This window comes from Balaenoptera ricei, chromosome 11, assembly GCF_028023285.1.
Source record: "Balaenoptera ricei isolate mBalRic1 chromosome 11, mBalRic1.hap2, whole genome shotgun sequence".
Lineage (NCBI taxonomy): Eukaryota > Metazoa > Chordata > Mammalia > Artiodactyla > Balaenopteridae > Balaenoptera > Balaenoptera ricei.
This window is the reverse complement of record NC_082649.1, coordinates 57,523,613-57,548,235: the sequence shown is the minus strand read 5'-3', so window position 1 is coordinate 57,548,235 and position 24,623 is coordinate 57,523,613. Positions and strand designations below refer to the sequence as shown.

Below are 24,623 nucleotides of genomic sequence, written 5' to 3'. Positions count from 1 at the left end.
TATAGACGGGGAGAAAATATTTGCAAATGATGCAACCAAGGGCTCAATTTCCAAACTATACAAACAGCCCATACAACTCAACAACAACAAAACAAACAACCCAATCAAAAAATGGGAAAAGACCTAAATAGAGATATCTCCAAAGACATATAGACGGCCAATAGACACATGAAGAGATGCTCAACATCACTAATTATTAGAGAAATGCCAATCAAAACTATAATGAGGTGCCGCCTCTCTTAATGAGCAGTTCACGCACCTACTTGGAAATGTGGGCCCATCCGTTCATCTGCCAGCCCCAGTTATGCTCATGGGCTGTCTGATTTCCCGCTCAAGGCAATCCTGTCAGGCAGCTTCTAGTGTACACTTTACTGAGAAATGGTGGGTCACACTGCTGATAAGTGGCTGGGATTTGAACCCAGGGTGTCCATGTCCAAGGGCATGTTCTTTCCAGTCCCCCTGGACTCCCACCTTTATTTATTGATCTATGGCTGCATCAGGTCTTAGTTGCAGCGCGCAGGCTCTTCGTTGTGGCGCACGGGCTTCTCTCTAGTTGAGGCGTGTGGGTTTTCCCTCTCTAGTTGTGGCACGCAGGCTCCAGGGCACATGGGCTCTGTAGTTGTGGCACACGGGTTCCAGAGCACGTGGGCTCTGTCGTTTGCGGCACGCGGGCTCTAGTTGAGGTGTGTGAGCTCAGTAGTTGGGGCTCACGGGCTTAGTTGCCCCACGGCATGTGGGACCTTAGTTCCCTGACCAGGGATCGAACCTGCGTCTCCTGTATTGGAAGGCAGATTCTTTACCACTGGGCCACCAGGGAAGTCCTTCCCTCCTACTGTGGCAGTTTAAATGCACTCCATATTTCCAACAGAGCCACTTCCTTGGTTGACCTGTGTGTGGGGAAGCAGGTTACCAAGGCTCCAGTCCAGCCTCCCATCCTACTCTGAACCCATCCTTCACCTCCTGAGAGCAAACCACGGGTCAATTCCCCCGGGAGCAGGTGGCAGAAAAGGGCTGAACCACAGCTACCTCCCCGGGGGAGGCTCGGAACTGACATCGTCCCAAGGGCTCCCTCCCTTCCCACAAATACCACAGCAGTGATTCTGCAGGGCGAAATTACAGCCAGATCGAGGACAGCAACTGGGGATTAAAAATCTTAAACCCATTAGGTTTGCTTTCAGGCATTTGATCCCCAAACCAAAACTTCCCTGGGGACCCACGTTTTAGTTACAGGAGTGGAATTCAATCACTGCGTATCCACCACACCTCAGGGAAACCCCAGGAATCACTCCACATCCCTTACTGGGCAAAACACAGCCAAGACTTGAGCAGTGTGAGAGCCAGTGCCAGGAAAGCCACCTTACCATGCCAAATCCTTCACTTCCCAGAGAAGGAAATAGGTAAAATTCCACGACCAACAGGGAAAGAACAGAGTCACGGGGAGGGTCCCACCTCGGAGAGAAATTAGCCCCCCTGGCCACCCTGGATGGGAGTAAAGGGTCCTCGGAGGCTGCTGTCCCGGCCAGGGGCTCAGGTCCTGGTAGATGTACCCGGAGAAGGAAACATGGCAAAGAGCCGAGGTTTTCCTTCCCCACCTGAGAGCATCAAGTAAACATTAAAATTCAAGAGGCAGAGCAAGCTGCAGAGCTCTGGAGACCTGAGTCTTGAAATCTTCCTGTTGGTTTCTCGTGAAAGTTTTCTTCTCCAAGAAAAACAGGTCAATGCTTTCACATTTACTTTTTTTTTTTTGCTAAAATTCTCGCCAGCACCTTGGAAGTGTGGACCTACCTCCCAGACTTACCTGGAGCCTGGGATGAGGGCCAGAGCTCCCCAGAAAAGAAGTGACCTCCCGCTTGCTCGCTGAGAAAAGGAAGAGGCATGCAAAATGCTAGGATTTACCTCATACCTGTCAGAATGGCCATCATCAAAAAGACCACAGATTAACAAATGTTGGTGAGGCTGTAGAGAAAAGGGAACCCTCCTACACTGTTGGTGGGAATATATTGAATAAATTGGTGCAGCCACTATGGGGAACAGTAGGAAGGTTCCTTAAAAAACTAAAAATAGAACTACCATATGACCGAGTAATTCCATTCCTAGAAAAAAAAAAAAAAACACTAATTCAAAAAGATACATGCATCCCAATGTTCACAGCAGTATTATTTACAATTGCCAAGATATGGAAGCAAACTAAGTGTCCATCAACAGATGAATGGATAAAGAAAATGTGGTGTATATACAATGTAACATTACTCGGCCATAAAAAAGAATGCAAATGGCAAAATTTCAATGGATGGACCTGGATGGTGTTACTCTTAGTGAAACAAGTCAGACAGAGAAAGATAAATACAATATGTTATCACTTATAGGTGGAATCTAAAAATGCAACAAACTAGTGAATATAACAGAAAAGAAGCAGACTCACAGATATAGAGAACAAACTAGTGGTTAACAGGGGGGAGAGGGAAGAGGGGACAGGGCAGGACAGAGGAAGGGAATTAAGAGATACAAACTATTACGTATAAAATAAATAAGCTACAAGCATGTATTGTACAGCACAGGGAATATAGTCAATATTTTATAATAAATTCAAAAGGAATATAATCTATAAAAATTTTGAACTATTATGTTATGTACCTGAAACTTATATAATATTGTAAATCAATTATACTTCAATTTTAAAAAAGATTTTAAAAACTCTAGGGTTTACAATCCCACAGGTCTCCAATTAAAGCAGCCATCTCAGATCCTTTTGGAAGTAGACATACAAATGAATACACAAAAATGCAGATTTATGTAGAGCATGACCAAAATTTTAGAGACCACACATAATAGTGTCTTATGCAAGACTCTGTCATTCATTTCTGTATTGAGTGCTGACACGCGAATTTTGATAAATAAATGGATCAACAAATGTACTGAAAGCAAAATTTTAGCATCTAAAGGCAGGATGAAGACCATTAGCTTCAAATGTCAGATCAAAGTAGCAATAGAAATAGCTATTCTTATTTATCCAGGGTTTACTATGTTCTGCATGTTATATTCCATTCCATCCTTTGCAGACATCATCTCATTTAATCTCCCCCACAATGTGATGAGGGACAAATTCTCATTATTCCTCTTTTGTAGAGGAGGGAATGAGGCTCAAACAGCTGAAGTAACTTGCCAAGAACACACAGCTCCTAAATGGGGGCGAAGTCAGGTGGCCCCCCTGTTATGGCACAGACCACGGATCTGGTTGTTGCTGGGGAACCAGGGGCCACAATGAAGGCAGAGCCAGGTAGAACCCCCCTCCCCTGCGTCTGGAGCATCCACTCCAGGACCCAGCCTGATGGAGAAGAGGTGCCAGGACCCTGTGCAGTGCTGCCCGTGGGGTGTGCCACACACACGGCCGACTTTGCTCTGGCGTCTGTGCACGTTGCAGCATTTTAACACTAAACAGTCCAGAATGGGTGGGAGAGGTCACCTGGGCTTCAACACACCAAGGGATGAGCTGAGATAGAGGAAATTCGTTCCATGCTTTTTTATGCTCAGATTTGCTGTCATATTGTTGGCCGCCCGTACAGAAATTCTGACTCTGTGTGGGTTTCTTTAATGATGTTACAAACCCAGGGGTAAATCCTAAACACGGCCCTCCATGGCTTCCTTTCCCATCTACTCTCCAAACAGAGCTTCTTAAATAAGCCGTGGGAGCCCGGAGGACTCAATGGAGCAGGTGGAGGGATGGTAACAAAAGCAGCCCAGGGAAGTTAGGATGCACACACGGAATAGTCCAGAATGCTCCATCTTTCCTAGGACACTTCTGTCTTACAGAGACTTAGCATGACAGCAGGACCTACAAACGTCCCTGGCGGAATCACTGGTCCCTGTTTACTGAGTGATCAAGCATCTCTGGAAAGCAGAACCTCAGGATCTCTGCACAGGTATCCAGTGGGTCCTGAATAAGCATCTGCAAAGGGTGTCACAGGGAAGCAACCACGACCGTGATTCCATAACTTTTCCAAGAAAGTAAGACAGAATCTCATGACACAGATGCTTGGGTGCCTTGCAGCTCCAAACTCAGACTCTTGACTTCTTGAGAGGCAAAGGTGCAGGCCCCAGCTCGACCACTGTGTCACCATGTGACTTGGCCAAACACCGTCTCTGTGCCTCAGTTTTCCCCTTCATGAATGGGGCTACAATGATAACCAGCTGAAGCAATTGCAGGGAACATTAAGTGAGTTAATACGGGCTAAGCGCTCTGTAAGTGTATTCCTGCTGCCGCCGCTGCTGCTGCAAATTTAAACTCACAACACAAGTCCTTTTTGTTCTCCCAAAAAAGCAGACACTGGGGACCAAGTGAGCCTGTGGTTTCAAAGACTGGATTTTTCCCAATCTTGGATTCACTTTCACTTCCTAAGTGATGCTCAAACACTTTGCTTTGGTTGGTCGCCAAATCCACATGGCTTGAGGCTTTGCGGTTCACAAGGTACCAGGGTTGAGGTCTGGCAGCTCCCTCCAGTCAAGTGCTCGTCAGTGACTCAATGGCTCAGGGTAAGGTGGGAGCTCTCTTCCTCCTCCGTCCCTCACCTGAGACTTCCCAAAGGTCAGGAAGAGGCACCATGGGAGTCTGCCTCGGGGCCAATTTTAACAGCCCAGAACCCCAGTGCCCCCCATGCTGATACAGCGGGATGAGCAGAGGCACAGATGATCCCAGCCACACCGCAGGCCGAGGAACACACCTCACATCTCCGAACACAGCCTTTCACACACGATGGGCTCCATGGCCACCGTGGAGGTAGGTGTGCACCACCTGAAGCCTTCTGGCTGCAAGAGGACAGTCAGCTGACAGCCTCCAGCTGCAGCCCCCTCCAGGCAATCAAGCTGAGGCCACGCATCTCCCAGGCAGCCCCAGGGACTGATTATAATCATGGGGTGGGGGTACCCGTGTTGAGATGGCCGAGGCTCTCCCTGCCCAATCCTGTCTCCTCCCCCACCCCCAGTTCTTTCACCGGCCTTACCACCCACCCCCATAATTCTCTTGCACAGGCCCCCAATGTGCATGCATCACCAAGGCTGGGATGGACCTTGGACAAGGTGTGTAACTCTGTAAGCCTTTGTTCTCTACCTGGCAAACTGAAAACCACTCACTAGGTTGTCCCAAAGATCCCACTGGGGACTATTACGCTTGTGAAAGCACTGGACCTCTTGTGGATGCCCAGCAAATCCTATCTGATGGGATCATTCATTTCGTTTTGTTTTGTTTTGAATATTTATTTACTTATTTGGCTGCACCAGGTCTTGGCTGCAGCATGCGGGATCTTAGTTCCAGACTCTTAGTTGCGGCATGTGGGATCTAGTTCCCTGACCAGGGATCGAACCCAAGGCTCCCTGCATTGGGAGCACGGAGTCTTAATTACTGGACTACCAGGGAAGTCCCCATTTTGATTTCTTAGAGTTATATGCTACTTCCTTGAAAACAAATGATTTCTGAGAACACCATGGCTGCTTTTAACAAATGTGAATATGGCATTTTCCCCAGACAAATCACAATGGGAGTTATCAGAAGGAGACCATTTCCTGACCAGCAGCAGGTCACCAGGGACTCAGAGCTGGCCAGGGCCCGGCCCTTCACACTCTCACACTCCGGGCTGTTAGAAACTGGCTGAGAAGAGTCTGCCTTCTTGCCCTGGAAGGTTCTCTCCTGAGTGACACAGCTGCCTCTCCTCTGGCCAGCGTTCAGCACTAGCTCAGGAAACAGCACCCTCGCCAGCTTCCTGAGATCTTCAGGGAAACGTCCTGGAAACCCCAAGGGACGCTTTCCGGGTCCCCTTAGAACTCGGGCCTCATACATGTGTCATCCTTTCTTGAGTGCTTTGAGAAAGCAGGCTCTGCAGGGCCAGTAAGAACCAGGAACGAGGTTTGAAAAAACTACTTCCAGAAAATCCATATGGGGAAGTGGAGCTACAGCCCCGCCTGAGAGCCTGACATGGGCTAGAACGCGGCAAAGAGGTCACCACAGAGGTTACGAGAAGGCCCGGCTACCATCATCATTTCTGGGTGTCTCCTCGCAAAGCCAGGTGGGGCTGGGGGTGAGGAGCAGGGCCCATGATCCCAGGGTCCCCCTTCTGAAGGTTTTACTTTCACGGGACTCTCCTCTGCCCATCACAACTCCCCGTGGCTGCCCCAGGACCAGCCTTTCCCCCATGGGAGCCCACATCTTATTTCTGCCTGACACACAAGACGAGAAGCCCACCACCTTCTCACCCATCAGACTGTGAGTGCATTTTTCATTCTTGAATACCCAGCCCTTAGCACAGAGCAGGCACTCCAGTGTTTGATGGATGAAAAGAGGCTGCCCACTCAATTTTTAGTTAAGCTCCCTCATTTCAGTTTTCATACTCAAATACAAGGGTCGACTTTTCTTACACTGCCTTTTGATCTTTGTCTAGCCCTTTATTTTTTTTGCGGGTGGGGGTGGGTACCTGCACCACATGGCTTGCGGGATCTTGGTCCCCTGACCAGGGATCGAACTCAGGCCCATGGCAGTGAAAGCGCCGAGGCCTAACCACTGGACGACCAGGGAAGTCCCTGTCTAGCTAGCCCTTTAAGACACCAGTCATTGCTCCAAACCAGTACCAGAATTCTGCGATGGTGAAAATGTTCTGTGTACTATCCAGTACAGTACCCACGAGGCACGCGTGGCCACTGAGCACTTGAAATGTGGCTAGTATGACTGCAGAACTGAATTCTTCATTTTATTTGGTTGTAATTAATTTTAATTTAGACAGCAATACATCTGGCTCACGGCAACTACACTGGCAGTGCCAAACCATCTAGCTTGTTCTTTTAATTCTCAACCTTCATGCAAATTGAGGATGCTATGGTCCCCTCGGCTCTGAATCAACTCCTGTTCCTCACTGAGTGATGCTCTAACAACCTTAACAAAGCAAAACGCCGGCGCCTCTTCTATTTCCGAGCACTTGCTCTGGGCCCGAGCACAGCCGTCTTGATGCGTCCCGGGAGATGAGGCAGGAAGCACGTCTCCAGAAAGGAAGCCAATGCACCCAACCGCCTAGGACTCCGGGGCGTCTGGGGCCAAGAGGAAGGAGGGAAGGGGAGGGTGTGAAAGAAACCCGCTCTGGGGCTCTACGCCAGCCAGCAGGGCTGCATTTATTTATCTCACAGGGTGTTACAGTTGTCTGCCCTGCAGCTGAGGGACCAGTCCGTGTCTAAAGGAAGGGGACAGAAATCTGCTTTGTCCATGTTCCCTGGCACCTCCTGCTATTGTTCAAAGGGAGCAAGAACACCCAGGTGGTGGGAGGTCTAGGGGAGGACCCTAGCTCAGGGCAGGGAGATGCCCTCAGGGTGTCACTGGAAAAAAAGAAACCGAGTCACTTGCATGTTTGCATCCAAACTGATACGAATGACATCTATCACACTGCCTGCCATATTCTGGTCCACCTGGCCATGGGGACAACGCTCACCGCCCAGAGCATGACAGACAGCAGAGGCCACTCAAGCCAAACCCTTGGAGAGAGCCTGGGTCCAGGACTCTGTTCCCAATGCAACATGACTGCATATGCCAGACGCAGTCCCCAGGGCTCAGAAAGCGAGGCCTCCCCATCCCTTACACAGAGAGATAGGACCTCTGATCAGTGACAATTATTGCTTAAAAAAAGAACTGCTAGGAATGCTCAGTTATGGGATTAGAGAAGAAGCACTAGTCCTACTGACGGAGCATATGCAGGAGCTTTGTGATGTGCACCTCGGGTCCCCTTAACCTGGGGACCCTTCAGTTCTGGCCCCTGCAGACTGTCGTGCCTGGGCTCTCTCCCTGCCCCTCCCCCTGCACGCTCTCCTCCCTCCCTTACCCTACACGCAACAAATCCCTCCACCTGTACAGAGGTGTTTAATTAGCACGAAGCAAAACTACTGAACCACTAAGACTGAATGAAGAAGCTTAAGAGTAATTTCTGCTCAGAAAGAAAGACGGCAGATACAAGGCTTAGTGAACGCTGCCTCCTTTTCCTTTCAGAGTCCTAAAACATTGTCCTCTTCGTGTCTGTCACTTACCTCCCACACCCAGTTTGACTCTCTGTGATCTTTTTTAAGTCCCCCTCATGTAGGTGGCTATGCTCTTCCATTGGACTGGAGCAGCCCTTTGGTAAATTACTCCAAAGTTAAATACATTTCCCTAAAGTGCACACTTCAGCTTCACTGGCACTCTGGAAATGCAGAGAAAATGCTTTAAAACCTCCCTCCCTCTCTGACCCAGCAATTCTAAGCCCAGGAACTTATTCAAAGGAAATAATTAAGGATGTCCGCAAGGCTTTTGTTAGAAGGATGTTTACCCTGCTGCTGTTTATAATTGTGAATAATTGGAAACAACCTGCATGTCCCTCAAGCAAAGCTAAAAGATCCAGGGCCCAAGGACTGCCTGGTAGGAAGAGACCAACAATCAGTCACTAAGTCAATCAACCAACCCCAGAGTTAAGGTAGAGACCTAGGGTAGATCCAGATTCCACAGGGCCTGAATCCTACAAATATAGGGCAACTACCTTTAAGAAAATTAATACAAAATTACGAATATAGAATTTGGCACAGGGCCTTGGTAGGGGGGGGGCCTGTGCAAGTGAGAGGCCTTTGGTGGAAGTTTCATTAGCCTCATAGTAAGCCTAGCCTCTAAAGATATGAAGAAAAGAAAGAAGGAGAAAATAGGAGATGCTGAAAGTCTCTTGCTTCAAAGACCATTGGCATACCAAGACTGGGCAGCATAATCAGCAGAGAATAACCTTCAAGGTCTAAGACCAAGAATACTGGGGGGAAGGGAGAGGAGAGAGAAAAGAATAGGGAGGAAGACGCTAGGAAGAAATAACAAGAGGACAGAAGACAAGGAGATAAGCAAAAACTAAGACAGAGTTAAGGCAGTGGGGGGCAGGGAATAAGAAAAGTTGCTTTAAATAGATTGCAGTAGAGATTAGTTGGTACTTGAAAAACTATAGGGACAAGCACTCCAATAAAAAGAGCAGCCCACTCAGTATCAGAAGCAGAGAGACGCTTTTGAGACCGGAAGCCTGGCTGTGGATGGACCCCTGAAATACTTGTCCCACATCTCCACTGACACCAAGGCCGCGCCCCAGCACAACCGACCGTCCTCACCACCTCCTGCCACTCACCCTGGGTCTCTTCTTGCATTTGCCAAATTTATTCATACCACACAGCCTTTCCTCATCACCTTTTTAAAACAAAGCAGGCTGGACTCATTTTCCAAGTCAGATCTGCTCTTGACTCCCCCTGCTTCCGAAATGGGGCAGCTTTTACCCGTGGCCCAAAGAGCTCAGAGACCCTTGAGGCTGCGGAACTGCAGACCCCATGTGGTGCTCCAGCTCCCCTGCCTGCCCCTCCTCAGCAGCCCCCTGCCCAGAGTAGCCCTTCTATTTTTTTTTAATTTGTTTATTTATTTTTATTTTTATTTTTGGCTGCATCGGGTCTTCCTATGGTTGGGGCTACTCTTCGCTGCGGTGCGGGCTTCTCATTGCAGTGGCTTCTCTTGCTGTGGAGCACGGGCTCTAGGCGCACGGGCTTCAGTAGTTGTGGCACACGGGCTCAGTAGTTGTGGCACGCGAGCTCTAGAGTGCAGGTTCAGTAGTTGTGGTGCACGGGCTTAGTTGCTCCGCAGCATGTGGGATCTTCCCGGGCTGGGGCTCGAACCCGTGTCTCCTGCATTGGCAGGCGGATTCTTAACCACTGCACCACCAGGGAAGTCCCAGCCCTTCTATTTTTAACAGCCCTCCCCACATGCTTTGTGCCAAGGTCACACAGTTCGGGAGCCCGGCCTAGGATCCTGGGATGTGTTCTCCAATTGCTCCTGCCCAGGCTACCTTCTCTACCAAAGTCCACAGTGGACGCTGAGTACAGAGGACACAGAAAAGGTGTGAGCCTGCTTTGCTTTAAAAGGGGGATTTGGCAAGTGCAAGAAAAGACAGCTGCTCTTAAACTCAGCAACTGGGGTAAATGGTAGGGAGAGAGGGAACTGGACAGGAGCTACACAAAAACCTTAAAAACTTGTTCTCCTGGAGGCAGCTCTCCTAAACAGCATGATTGTTAAAGGGCTGGCTGGTCACGGAGTCCCCACTTTTCCAGGAACGCCAGAGGACTCGAATCTACAAACCCTCCCTTTTCTCTCAGCCCCTGTCCAGTTCCGAGCAGAATTGCATGCTGAGCACATACACAGGGCTGACCTCGCCCTCCCAGCCTGCAGCCCCCAAGGATGTCCACACTGGTGACCACACAATAAAACCAGGCCTAGACCAGCTGTCATCTGGGGCCCCACTGGGGAACTACCCACACCCTAACTCTTTGAGGAGGGGTTGACCCCTCCTGTGGCTGTTTCATTTGCTCTTGTCTATAGGAAAGGGCCAAGGGGAGACCAGCCTCCCCTGGTGCTTCTCCCCTGGGGTTGGGCACTCAAGCTCCGTGCCCCTTCACAGGTGGTGCCTCATGGGGAGAGCTCCCACCTCTTGGGACTCTTAAGGGGGCATTCAGGGGGCAACTGGACTCTTTGACCTCTACTGGTCTCCAGGGGAGCTGCCCCAGAAATCACCCACCGGTCCCAGACTTGTCACTGGGGTCCAGGACCACCCCCCTTCCCTGCCTCCGGACCCTCTCAGCTCGCTTCCGCAGAGGGCCTGGTGGGCGAGGAGGGGACCACACAGTCGGCATCCCCGCCCCCCGACCCCACGCACATCCAGCCCACTCCCCTCGCATCTCGGGGTTACTCCGCTTCCTGCGCAGAGCCGGCAGGAGAGGCTTAAAGCCCGGGCGAGGCGGGTGGGGTGTCACCAAGAGTTCCCCAAACTGAGGAGTCTGTCTCCGCAGCCCGGGGCCTTCGGGGTTCTGGCCGGGCTGCCTGGGGCCCACGGGGCAGAAGAACCAAGTTACTTTGCGACCTAGAGAGTTAAGCCGAGTCTGGCTGGGAGGCCGAGCGAGGGGCAAGCCCGGCGGGGAGGCGCCCGGCCCCCTCCGACTCGGGCGCCCACCGGGCAGTACGCTGGACCGGGAACCGGCGTCCTCCCTCCTCCCCGCCTTTCCTCGGCGGCCGGGCTACGCACAACGGAGACATTTAAATCGCCCCCTCGGGACGGCGGCGTGGAGAGGCCGGAAAGGCGGCGGCAGCGATGGCCTGCCGGCTGCAGCGGGACCAGCCAGGCCGGGGTCAGGGTCCGGGCAGGGAGGGCACTCACCAGCGCGTGTTGTCGTGGAAGTGCTCCAGCACCGCGTAGCCGAAAAAGGACCCGGCGGGACCCTGGAAGCGCACGGGGCGCTGCGGGTCCAGATTGTAGGCGCCCGCGGGACTCCCCGCGGCCACCAGCGCCAGGAGCAGCGCGCGGAGCCTCCCGGCGCCCCTCCGCGCCGCCGGGCCGCCCATCACCAGCCGGCCGCCGCCCTCCCCTGTGCCTCGCGAGCAGGGCGCCGAGCGTGCCGGCGGCGGGGCCGCTGGGTCCGCCGACGGCCGGGAGGCTCCTGGGGGCTGGAGTTCTGCCCTCGGACGCGGGCGCGACGCGGTGCCGGGCCGGGGACGGTGGGCCGAGCTGCCGCCGCAGGCGAGTACAGGGGCGGCCAGGAGCTGGCGGCGTCCTGCGTCCGGCCGAGAAGTGTGCGCGCTCGGAACAAGCGGGTCCCCGGCCGGTCGGCGCTGGACTGCGGAGAGGCGCGCCCGCGGGGTGGGCGGCCTGGGCGGCAGGCGGCGGGACGGCGCGGCAGCGCCCTCTGCGGGCCACGAGTGCCCCACCGCCTCCCGCGGCCGCGGAGCAGCCTGGAGACCTGCCCGGGCGCCCCACGTCCCCGTCCAGATCGCGCCCTGGGCGCTCGGTCCCTAGGCGACCCTAATTCTCCCCGCGGCTGTGTGCTCTACTGTACTGGGTCTTTATTTGCGTCTCTGGTTCCCTCCCAGCCTTACACTCACACCAAGCACCAAAGGAAGCCGGGTGAAGTTTATATACTCTAGCCCTGCCCATCTGCTGCCCCTTCACCCAACTGTGAGATAACCTGTAGCAGGCAAGCCCTCCATAAACGCCGGCTGTTGTCAATAACAACGATAGCCGCAAGGGAGCAAGCAGAGGACCCCTCCACATGATACTCACCAGGCCTCCTAACCACTTATCCCTAAGTGTGGTCTCCACACCGGCAGCATCAGCATCACCTGAGAACTTACTGAATACAATAGAATGCCAATAGGAAGGCTAATCAGCAGATCCCACTCCAGACCTGCTGAATCAGAACCTTGGGTTGGGGTCCAGCCTTGTGTGTATGTGTGTGTGTTTAACTGGATAAAATACACATAACATAAAATTCACCATCTGAACCATCTTAAAGTGTACAGTTTGGTGGCATTAAGTACATTCACATTATTGTGCAGCCTCCACCAGCCATCTCTAGAACTTTAATCTTGCAAAACTGCAATTCTATATCCATTAAACAGTAACTCCTCTTTTCTCCCCTCCCTCTAGCCCTTGGCAACCATTCTGTCTGTGAATTTCGCTACTCTAAGTACCCCACATAAGTGGAATCATACAGTATTTGTCTTTTCATGTTTGACAATCCACTTAGCATAATGCCCTCAAGGTCCATTCATGTTGTACCACGCATCAGAATTTCTTTCCTTTTTAAAGACTGTACTTAACACACCACATTTTCTTTATCTGTTGATCCTTTGAAAGACACTTGGTTTGTTTCCACTTTTTGGCTATTGTGAATAATACTGCTATTAACATAGGTGTACAGTTATCTGTTCGAGATAAGTGCCTTCCATTCTTTAGGGCATATACCGAGAAGAGGAATTGCTGGATCACATAGTAATTCTATGTTTAATATTTTGAGGAACTGCCACATTTTCCACAGTGACTGCACTGCATTTTACCTCCCCACAAACAGTGCACAGAGTTTCAATTTCTCTACATTCTCACAACACTTGTTATTTTCTGGGGTTTTTTTTGGGGGGGGGGATTGTTTGTTTTTTAGGTAGCAAGTAAAAAAAGCAATAAAATTAAATTGGGAAAAGTTGGTTTTAGCCAAATTTCACCAAGCTTCGTTCTCCATCTGAGTTGCCCAGCCTCACTAGTGGTGCCCCTTGGCCACCCAGTCACCTAAGAGAGAGCTCAGCACAAACTGTTACACCTATTTCTCTCCCACACCCAATTCAACCAGTTTGTTTATTCCACCTCCTCAAGCTTTCAAATCCATCAACTCATTCTCATCTACTGGGTTCAGTTCAAGACCTTGTCTTTCCTTGACCACACTATCAGAATCATTACCTTTTTAATGTCTGTAGAATCTGTAGTGATGTCAGGTTTTTCATGCCTGTTACTTGTAATTTGTATTTTTGGTCTTTATTTCTTGATCTGTCTTTGTAGGAGCTATTAATTTTCTTAATTATTTCAAAGAACCCACTTTTAACTTCGGTGGTTTTCTTTCTATAATGCATTTACTTTTTAATTTTAAATTTTTATTTATTGATTTGTTTTTAATTATTTCTTTCCTTCTACTTTCTCTGGATTTAATTTGCAATACTTTTCTCTAGCTCCTTGAGATAATTGCTTAGATTTTTAGCCTTACTATTTTTCTAATTCTTTTCTATTATATACATTTTATATAATATATAATAAATATATTATATAAAATATATACTATATATAATACATGTGTATACACATACACTAAATTTCCCTGTAAGCACTGTTTGAGCTGCATCCTACAAGTTCTAATATGCTCAAAATATGATGATCTGACATATGTAGATTTTCATGCATCTATATGTATACATGCTTATAAAAAGAGGTCTGAGTGGGGAGGGGGGAGAGATAATAGAGGGGTGGAAGAGTGGGAGATACAAACTATTAGGTGTAAGATATGCTCAAGGATGTATTGTACAACACGGGGAATATAGCCAATATTTTGTAATAACTAAATGGAGTGTAACCTTTAAAATTATATTAACTTTTAAAATTTTTTTAAAAAGAAAAAAGAATGGAAATAATACAGAGGAAATTGATGAAATAGGAAATGAATAAGCAATAAATAAAATTAATAACCCCCCCAAAAAAAGAGGTCTGGATGTTTACCTGAAGTATGTTCATATATATATATATATATATATATATATATATATATATATATATATATAAATAACTGGTTATATATATATTATATATATATGTTATATACCTATATGTCATTTATATATATATTATATATATAATATATATATATATAACCTGTAATGGTTATGGTTCAGATTGTGGGCTGTTCTTGCTAATTTATGTATCATCTATCCATCTACCTACTTACTTACCCATCATCTATCTCTCCTTTTGTACTGCTTAAATGGTCTACAGAGAGCCAGCAGTGGATGTAAAAGATGCTCCATCCATAAAGCCAAAGCATTTATCAAAGTGAAAGCCTGTTAGAACAGCCTGGCCTCTGCTGAGGGGCTGACACCCGCTTGCACTCCCAGTAGAGGTTAAGAAGGAGAGCAGCCAACCTGTGGAAGAAAAGTATCCTCATGGTATTGTCAAAGGAGGGGGAGAAATAAAAGGACCAAGATCATTCACACACCAGATAATCATTCTCTAAATAATTGATACTTAGCTTAATGCATTTCTTGATGTTAATTCTTTAAACGTTCTCCGACTTTATTTTTCATATAAGACAAGCTACACTTCCACATGGTTTTGAAATCCAGAAAGTTCATGGGAAGGGCAAATATTATCACCAAACCTTCAACTATAATAGCAGGCAGAGATTTAAGCAAATACTTTCCCACTTAAGTATTTCATATGCCAAAAGTCCCACTGTTATTACTGGGTGCAATATTTCCAACCTGCTTCCATGCTCAAAAAAATGTTTTTTCCAGAGATCCAAATTTAGTGAAACTGCTTTAAGTAACAACCATCAATGTTAACATAGATAATGCCAAGGTTTTATTTATTTATTTATTTATTTTATTTATTTTTGGCTGCTTTGGGTCTTCGTTGGCTGCGTGCAGGCTTTCTCTAGTGGCTGCGAGCAGGGGCTACTCTTCGTTGCGGTGCACGGGCTTCTCACTGTGGTGGCTTCTCTTGTTGCAGAGCATGGGCTCTAGGCGCGCGGGCTTCAGTAGTTGTAGCACGCAGGCTCAGTAGTTGTGGCTTGCGGGCTCTAGAGCGCAGGCTCAGTAGTTGTGGCGCACAGGCTTAGTTGCTCCACGGCATGTGGGATCTTCCCAGACCAGGGATTGAACCCATGTCCCCTGCATTGGCAGGTGGATTAACCACTGCGCCACCAGGGATGTCCCGAAAATGTCATTTTGAAAACATGTCTCACGTCAATTTAAATATTAAAACTAGCATGCCACTTTACAAAATGTAAAACTTTTCAAATGATATTTCTAGGAGGCTGTTCAGGGTGATGAGCCAGGGGCTCTGGTGCTCATAATCCCAGTGTGGTGGGTTGTCAGGTATATAACCTGCTGGGGCCACCATAACAAAATCCCACAGACTGGATGGCTTAAACAACAGAAATTTACTTCCTCACAGTTGTGAAGGCTGAAAGTCCAAGATCAAGGTGCCACCAGGGTCAGTGACTGGTGAGAACTCTCCCCTTGGGTTGCAGACAGCCACCTTCTTGCTATGTGTCACACGACCTCTTCTTTGGGCAAACACATGGAGAGAGAGGCAGCTCTCTGGCGTCTCTTCTCATAAAGGCACTAATCCTATTGGGATGGGGCTTCACTCTTATGACCTAATTTAACTTCAATTACTTCCTTATTCCAAATACAGCCAAGCTGGGGGTTAGGACTTCAACACATGAATTTTGGGAGGACACACACGTTCAGCCGTAACATCATGTATGTCACCTTGAGAAGTTCCTTAACCTCTCCAAGCCTCAGTTTCCCTATTCGTAAAGAGAGGCTCACAGAGGATTGCTGTGGGAGATTCAGCGAAAAATGCCTCCTAAAGCACACAGTACAGTATTTGGCACGTGGGAAGCCAGTGGTAAGTGTTAGCAATTTAATCATTATTATTATGCAATTTCTTTTACTCTTAGAAACAGCTATTTGCATTTGGATTAAAAGAGAAAAAAATCAAAACACTGTTCTTAAAGTATCTTCCTTGTTAAGTGAGCCATTTTAGAGCCTTTTTTGGCTTAAAAGTTCAAGACCTCACATCCCCACGTGCTTCAGATACAGCTTGTGGAAGGCTGAGACGTAACCCACAGTGGTGCAGCCACGACCTCAGCCTCACGTGAGCGGCCCACCCCAGCTGGGCTTCCTTCTCTACAATCACTGTAGCAAATTGTCAAATCTGCCTCTCACCAGTTTCCCAGATGTGAGCCATTGGTGAAGACTCCAGAAATGTCCTCCGTAGAGATTTCCTGCAGCTGCTACCCACTGTTCACAGGGTTTAAGTGTACTGTGTGCAGTGCCTGTGTACGTGCAGCTAAAAGATACCCTTCCTCGGTGCTCCTAAAGCACTCTTTGCCAGCCATCTCCCATTTCAACCCCTTTCATAATGTTATTAACTGGTCTGTCATCTGCTTCCCTCACTAGACTGCCCTCCAGAAGGGCTTCACTGTTACAGCTCAAGCACTTAGCAGCCTGCTAAGGAATTGGGGCTTGGCGGGGCAATTCTTCAGTTCTGTTTCACGTGGCATCACCTGAGGGCCTCAGTGGTACTCACCTGGCGGCTGGGCTTGTCTACAGGATCCAAGATGGCTTCACTCACACGTCTGGTGCTTTGGTGGGAATGACTGAAAGTCTGGGCTCGGCTGGGACTGTCAACAGTAGCACAGACACGTGGCCCTTCAAGCATGGAGAGAAATGGGCAGATTTTCATTTCTAACAATGGTCATGCGTTCCCCTCAGATGGTGGGCCCTGGTAAACTTTCCCCAGCATGCAAACATCAAAGTTGCAAACCAAGGGACTTCCCTGGCGGTCCAGTGGTTAAGACTCCGCTATTCCACTGCACGGGGCAGGGGTTCGATCCCTGGTCAGGGAACTAAGATCTCGCGTGCCACGTGGGGAGGCCAAAAGAAAAAAGTTGCAAACCAAATTGTCATGACAACATTTAGCATATGTGGTCTGCACTGGTGGCCTTTCAAATACTGAGATTCTTCTACAGATGCAAATATTGCCCACAGGTTCCATTCAGGTTGGACAATGAAGCATCAGTTACAGCCTCTCCTCCCATCACAAGTCTCTAGAAATGAGATAAATGTGTTTTTGATCCATAATAATGTTGGAAAATTGGAAGGGGTTTCCTTTTAGATAAGAAATATTTAAAATCCCTGAAATATGGAAGGCAGCCTAATCAGATTTTGAAAGGAATCCTATACTTAGGTACACATGGGAGAGGACTCTTGCATAGAAGTAGATAGAAGTTGGGCGGTGGTTCCAACGATACTCAAAGCCTGAAGGTATGTATGGGAGAGCAGGAAAAGAGCAGCTTGGAGCCCCTGATGGGGCACGAGCTGGGGCACCTGAGAAGGAGCTGTCAGGTCTGTGCCCTGTCCTCACTGCCCCTGGGACTAGGCAGCAGCAGTAGAGGTGTCTGCTTCCATGTAGGACCATGGAGTATGAGTCTTTAGACAGTGTCCCAGGTGGCTGACTGCACCAGGGAGGAGTGAGGAGTTCCTGCACCCAAGAAAGCGCCCTCTGGTGGTGCTGTGTTGCTTCTCACTCCTCATCCTCGAAGTGGGCACAACAGGCAAAGACCAGCCAACAGGGGTCCTCAAATACATGACTCCTCAGCTAAGCATCACCAAGCAGCTGTGCAAGAAAGATGTCACCCTCTTACCAAGTGTAACAATTACGCCGAGGAAACAAAGCTCATAGACTGAGCTGAACTGAATAATTGCTATTCTCAGGGAGATGTAAGATTACCATGTTGCAAACATGATGAATGATTTTTATTTTAAGTATCTGATCATTGAAAAAAATTCAACACATAGGCTGAAGAGCAGAATAGGTTGCCAAAGAGCAAATCTGTGAGCTGTAAAATCAAGCCAAGAATTCTTCCAGAAGGTACCTAAGGTTTTAAAAATATGAAGTAGAAGTTAAGAAATGTGGACTATAAAGTGGACTTCAACGGATATAAACAATAAGGTCCTACTGTATAGCACAGGGAACTATATTCAATATCCTGTGATAATCCATAATGGAAAAGAATATGAAAAAGAAGGTATATACATATGTGTAACTGAATATGTGTAACTGTACAGGTGTTGCTGTACAGCAGAAATTAACACATTGTAAATCAACTATACTTCAATAAATTTTAAAATAAATAAATAAATTGGACTTCACCAGAGTTTAAAAAAAAAAAAACACTTCTGTTCTTCAAAAGACATTGGCAAGAGAATGAAAATACAAGCCCAGGCTTGGAGAAAAAATCTTTGCAAAGCATATTCTATTAAAAGACTTGCATCCAATAAGTATAAAGAACTCTCAAATCTCAGTAAGAAACAATTCTATTAAAATATGCAAATCATTTGAACAAACACTTAACTAAAGAAGATATATAGATGTAAACAAGCACATAAAAACATACTCGATAATATTAGTCATTAGGGAAATGCAAGTTAAAACCATAAGAAAAGCTGATATGACTACATACCTATTAGGATGGTAAACATTTAAAAGACTGACCACACCAAGTGCTGATGAGGAGGAACGAGAACTCCCATACACTGCTAGTAAAATGGTGCAACCACTTTGAAAAACAGTTAAACAGTTTCTTTAAAAGTTAAACATATACCTACCATATGATCTAGCCCTTCCACTCTTAGGTATTTATCCAAGAAAGTTTATGTCATATAAAGACTTGAACACGAATGTTCATAGCAACTTTATTTGTAATAGCTCCAAACTGGAAACAACCTCAATGTCCATCTATAGATGAGTAGATAAATTGTGGCAGATTCATAAATGGAACACCACTTAGTCCTATAAAGGAACAAACATGTAATAACATGAATGAATCTCAAAAAATTATGCCAAGTGACAGAAGACAGTCAAAAAAAGAGTACATCCGGTATGATTCATTTATATAAAACTCTAGAAAGTACAACTAATCCATGGTGACAGAAGGGAGATCAGCAATTGTCCGGGATCAACGGTGGGAGGGAAAAGAGGGAGGAATTACAAAGGGGCACGAGGAAACTACTGGAAGTAATGGAGATGTTCACTATCTTGATTGTGGTGTTTCATGCAGATAGACATGGGTCAAAACTTATTGAGTTGTATGGTTTAAACATGTATAGCTTACTGCAGATCAAGTATACCTCAGTAAGGCTTTTACTATGTAGATATACACCCACACACATACACACACAGAGTTTCTCAAATTTATGTGACCACGACCCCCTTTCCCTGCTCTCTTATTACCCAGTTTGCAGAACCATAGCATATGCAATGAGACAGACCTAGGACTGATCCTAGCTCTCATACTGGCTATGTGCCCTTCAGCAAGTGATTCGTGCTTTTAAAACCTCAGTTTTCTCAACAGTAAAATGGAGCTGTGGTCAGGATTCAAGTAGTGAATGTCAAATGCCCACCACATAGTACAGTCTTGAAAAACTTTAATCCACTAATCACTCCAGAAATCAAACCAGCCATACTGATGGTTTCCCCAATTGCATTAACTTTATTTGGAGCTAGAGAAACCAGCACTCAGTCATCTGGAGTCCAAAGGTCCAAGAGGAAAGACACTGAAAAGCTTAGCACTGCCCTGCAGGCCCATCTGCTCTGCATTAGCTGGTTTTCCTCGGTTTATTATTCTTGGTGTTAAATCTCCTCCAATTCTTGTGTGAAAAGTTCGGACGCACAATAACCTCTTTATCACATTTTCAAAATCTGGGCCTGTTCTGGAAAGTTTACACCTTTTTCTTGTTGCCATTGTTTTCATGTGGATTCAGATTTCTGAAAAAAGGCACTTGGAACATTTTACTGGAAACATTTATGTGTAAGCTGGATGCAGATAAATATCATTGAAGAATGAAAATGAGATGTCAGAGGAATTAGAACCACACCACGTGGTCTCTGTGTCGTTCCCCAGCTGTGGTTTTGCAAGGAGGACCCGAGGCTGAAGCTGGTGGTCAGAAGCCCAGGGCTGATCACTCCCCTCCCTCAGCCTCTCTCCTTTGGGGGTAGAAATGGAATAATACCAAAAAGAGAAACGGAAACATGCCAATGTTAGGATATGGAATAAAAAGCACACATAACTCTGTAAAAATAAATATATCATAATAACAATATTGGTAACCATTCACTGAGTATTATTTGTGTGCCATGCTTCGTTCGCTAAGGGCAATTTTATTTAAACCTCACAATAAGCCTATGAGTTAGGTATAGAGTCAGTGAGGACTCTTTGAGCCACAAGTGACAGAAAATTCACTTCAAGCTGACTCATAATATAAAAGAATTTTTACTGGGTATGTCAATTAAAAATCCAGATTTAGTTCTGGCTTCAAGTGAGACTTGATCCAGCAACTGTAAAAGATATCCCCAGTGACAGATTTTCTCCTTCTCCTCCCTGCTTTTTTATTGGCTTTCTCTTTGGGATTCATGCAGTCAACCTAGAAGTTCCAGGATTTCCCATGATGGCAAAATGAGAGATCAAAAATACTGTGACAGAAATGAAGAATCCCTCTGATGGGATCATTTAGTAGACTGGACATGACGGAGGAAAGACTCTTTGAGCTGGAGGATATGTCAACAGAAACTTCTAAAACTGAAAATTAAAGAGAAAAAAGACCAGGGAAGAAAAAGGAACAAAATAACCAGAACTGTGGGACAACTACAAAATGTGTAATATACATATAATGGAAGTACCAGAAGAAGGAGAGACAGAGAGAAAGGAACAGAAGAAAAATTTAAAGTAATAATGACTGAGAAATTGCCCCAAATTAATGTCAGACACTGAACCACAGATCCAGGAAGCTCAGAGAACACCAAGAAGGAAAAATGCCAAAAGAAAGAAAGAGAGGAAGGAAGGGAGGGAGGGAGGGAGAGAGGGAGGGAGGGAGGAAGGAAGGAAGGACTGAAGGAAGGAAGGAAGGAAGGAAGAGAAAGAGAGAATGAGTCCCCCGGGAGCAGGCTAAGGTGTGGAGACAGCCAGGGCTTACCTGTACACTGACTTGATCAGTTCAATACAGTGTACACCTTAAAGAAAAAAAAAAAAAGAAAAAGGAAAAGATAAAAGAAACCATACATCTAGGCATATTGTATTCAAACTGCAGAAAATCAAAGATAAAGATGTAGATGAATCCACTATCAGAGTTCGAGACTTCAACATTCCTCCATTAGAAATGGACGGATCCAGCAGGCAGTAAGAATGTAGCTGAACTCCACAGCACCAAGAGGCCAGTTCCAAAAGTGAACAATAGGAGACACAGAGCAGGCAGAATGTTCCATGAGTGGGCCCCAGGTCTGCCCCCTGGAAGGGGCTCCCCAAACACTGTTTTTTGGGATCTTGGCCCCATGCTCTGGGGGATGCTTCCTTCCCCATTGTCCTCCTTGGCCATATCTAGGTCGGCCATTGCTGGCTGTGCCTTCCCTGGGGCTGCACTAGGACACAAACCCTGTGCCACCTCCCAGATTCTCTTGATGGCGTCCTTCCCCCATGGTTCCAGGAATCCACCCTGAAAACATCCTTCCAAAGCACAAAACAACATATACACAAGGCCATTCATTGCAGCCCTATTTGTAATAGCAACTCAACTGGAAACAACTCAAATGTTTGTCAGTAGGGGTCTGGTTGAATAAATTACACCCATGCAATGAAATTCTGATGCAGCTGTAAAAAGAATGAGGAAGTTCTCTGTGCAATGGAGTGATCGCCACAATATATTGTTAAGTGAAAAAAGCAAGAGATGGAACAATGCATATAGTATGCCAACTTTGGTGTAAGAAAAAGGGGGAAATAAATACACGTGCTTATTTTTGCCAGAAGAAACACTGAAAAATGGGGTAAAGACTGTCGAGAGGGAAATGAGATTTCTCTAAGGATACCTTTTAATACTGTTTTGACTTGGAACTGCACAAATGTTTAACATATTCAAAAATAAAGTTACATCAGAAAGGAAAAAATGCAAACCCCAAAACTGAAGGCAAAGCTCTGAGGATTCAGTGATCATGAGGAGTTGGTGAGCAAGGGAAAAAGGAAAGCCTTTAACTGACAGGGGGTGACGTGGCAGGAGCAGGTCTAGGGGGATCAAGATTCAGTCTGGGACACGCCAAAGTCGAGGTGCAATTAGACATCTAAATGGAAATGCTGAACGGGCAGTTAGGTGAGTCTGGGGACCAGAAAGGAGATATAAAACGAGCATCGTTGGCACGTAGTGGGTGTTTAAAGCCATGAGACAGGATGAGGTCACCGAGGGGATGCAGATAAGAGAGAGGAAAGGCCTGGAGCCTGAACCCCAGGGCCCTAGGTTGTCAGCAGTCTGGGAAGCGAGGACGCCCCAGCCAGCAAGGCAGGAGAAGTGGATTCCAAGTGAGGGGAGGGGGTTCTGAAAGACAAAGGGGCCACATGTGTGAATCAGGTGAGACCCAGCGAGACCACCTGCCTTAGCAATGGACCTGGCCAAGAGCAGTTTCCAAGAGGGGTTTCAGGGGAATGGAAGCAAACATGTCAGGGACAGTGAGTATAGTTCTCTTTTTTCTTTTTCTTTTTTTTTTTTGGCTGCATTGGGTCTTCATTGCTGACCGAGGGCTTTCTCTAGTTGCGGACAGTGGGGGCTACTCTTCATTGTGGTGTGCGGGCTTCTCATTGCGGTGCCTTCTCTTGTTGCGGAGCACGGGCTCTAGGCGTGCGGGCTTCAGTAGTTGTGATATACGGGCTTAGCTGCTCCGTGGCATGTGGGATCTTCCCGGACCAGGGATCAAACCCGTGTTCCCTGCACTGGCAGGCAGATTCTTAACTGCTGCACCACCAGGGAAGTCCCAGTTATCTCTTTTTAAAGTGTTCCCTAAAGAGGAATAGAGAAACGGGGCGATAGGTGGGGGAAGATGCGGAATCCGAGAGCTTTATGTATTTTGGGGGTTTTTTGTTTTTTTTATTGTATCTATTTTTTTTAATTTATTTATTTTTATGGCTGTGTTGGGTCTTCGTTTCTGTGCGAGGGCTTTCTCTAGTTGTGGCAAGCGGGGGCCACTCTTCATCATGGTGCGCGGGCCTCTCACTATCGCAGCCTCTCTTGTTGCGGAGCACAGGTTCCAGACACGCAGGCTCAGTAATTGTGGCTCACGGGCCCTGCTGTCCCGCGGCATGTGGGATCTTCCCAGACCAGGGCTCGAACCCATGTCCCCTGCATTGGCAGGCAGATTCTCAACCACTGCGCCACCAGGGAAGCCCGAACTTTGTTTTGACGCAGGAGCGGTATCAGCACCCAGATGGTGATGATCCAGCAGTGAGGGGAAAACAAGATGGCCAGAGAGAAGGTGTAATTATATAACCTCTACGAGGAGGGAAATGACGCTTCGGGAGGCAGTCAGCGGGGGCTGGGATGGTGACTTGCAAAGGTCGCTGGGCAGAATGTGATCCCCACCACCAACTCCGTCGTGTTACGCAGCGAGGACCAGCCTCTGGCTCTGCCCGTAAATGGCCACAGACCTGGAGCAGCTCCTGCCTCCCAGGGACAATCAAAGCAAAACCACCTCCATCAATCAGCGCCCAGATTAGATATGAACGGCTGAGGCCTTGCCAACCAGCTCCAGCTCTGACAGCTGCCTGGGAAGATCGGGAGGCTCTTAAGCCCCAGCACGCCCCTGAGAGCTTCCACCAAGCCTCTCTGAGAGCGGCCACGTTGCTCACTCACAGCCGTCCGAGGTCAGAGGACAGGGGACCCCACAGAACCCACCACAACTGGCAGGACCTATACAAAACCCAGAGATGGGATGGCCCAGGGATAAAAGTTCTCCCTCTCTCCTTACAGCTGCAGGATCTGCATGCTGGCCTATGGCGATACTGCACTTGTTAAAAAAATAAAAAGGGGGCACAGTTACCCATATCTCCTTGCAACATGACTCTGCGATGCTTCTCATTAAAGTGGAGCCTGTGTCCCCAGCCCTTCAATCAGGCTGGCCCGGTGACTTGCTTTGGCCAACAGAATGTAGTGGAAGCGATGGCGTTCAGGGTGGGATCCTGGGCCTCAAGGTCTGCGGGCTCTTACCTGCTCCCAGCCCCGTACTATGCTGCCCGTGAACAAGCATGCGCTCCCTGCTAGACTCGGGCTGACCACGCAGCAGAGACCAGCCACCCTGGCTCCTGGACCAGCCAGTCTCAGCAGACACAGAGTTGACTCCGGGTGCATGAGTGAGCCCAGCTGAGATGGGAAGAATGCCCAGCGGACCCAGCCCTAAGGGCCACCCTGCAGAGTTGTGAGCTTGATAAGTGGGGCTGCTTTAAGCAGTAAACATTAACTGATACATCCAACCGATGTCCACAGGTGACCAGGAAGAATTCAGTCACTGCTGGTTGACAACACATTTTTGGTGAAGGATTATTCAATAAGACTATAAACCTCGATTCTTGGCACAAGAGAGTGTGGGCTGAGGCCAAGAGTGAGAATGGAAGGCAAAGCCCCGAGGGAAGGACCAGCAAGGGTG

General features: G+C 47.6%; 1 protein-coding gene across 6 annotated transcripts in view; it reads right to left on the bottom strand.

Moving 5' to 3' along the window:
- The window catches only part of ITGA9 (integrin subunit alpha 9), a 355,586-nt gene extending 343,926 nt beyond the window's left edge, over positions 1-11,660 (bottom strand). For all 6 annotated transcript variants that reach the window (XR_009505770.1, XM_059939171.1, XM_059939172.1 and 3 more), the window contains exon 1: positions 11,223-11,660. Coding sequence is in view for 5 of the 6 variants with exons in the window: in XM_059939171.1 (XP_059795154.1) it covers positions 11,223-11,407 (185 nt within the window). In the remaining variant the exon portion in view is untranslated. The remainder of the gene's footprint in view (positions 1-11,222) is intronic.
- Between the last annotated feature and the right edge of the window lie 12,963 nt (positions 11,661-24,623).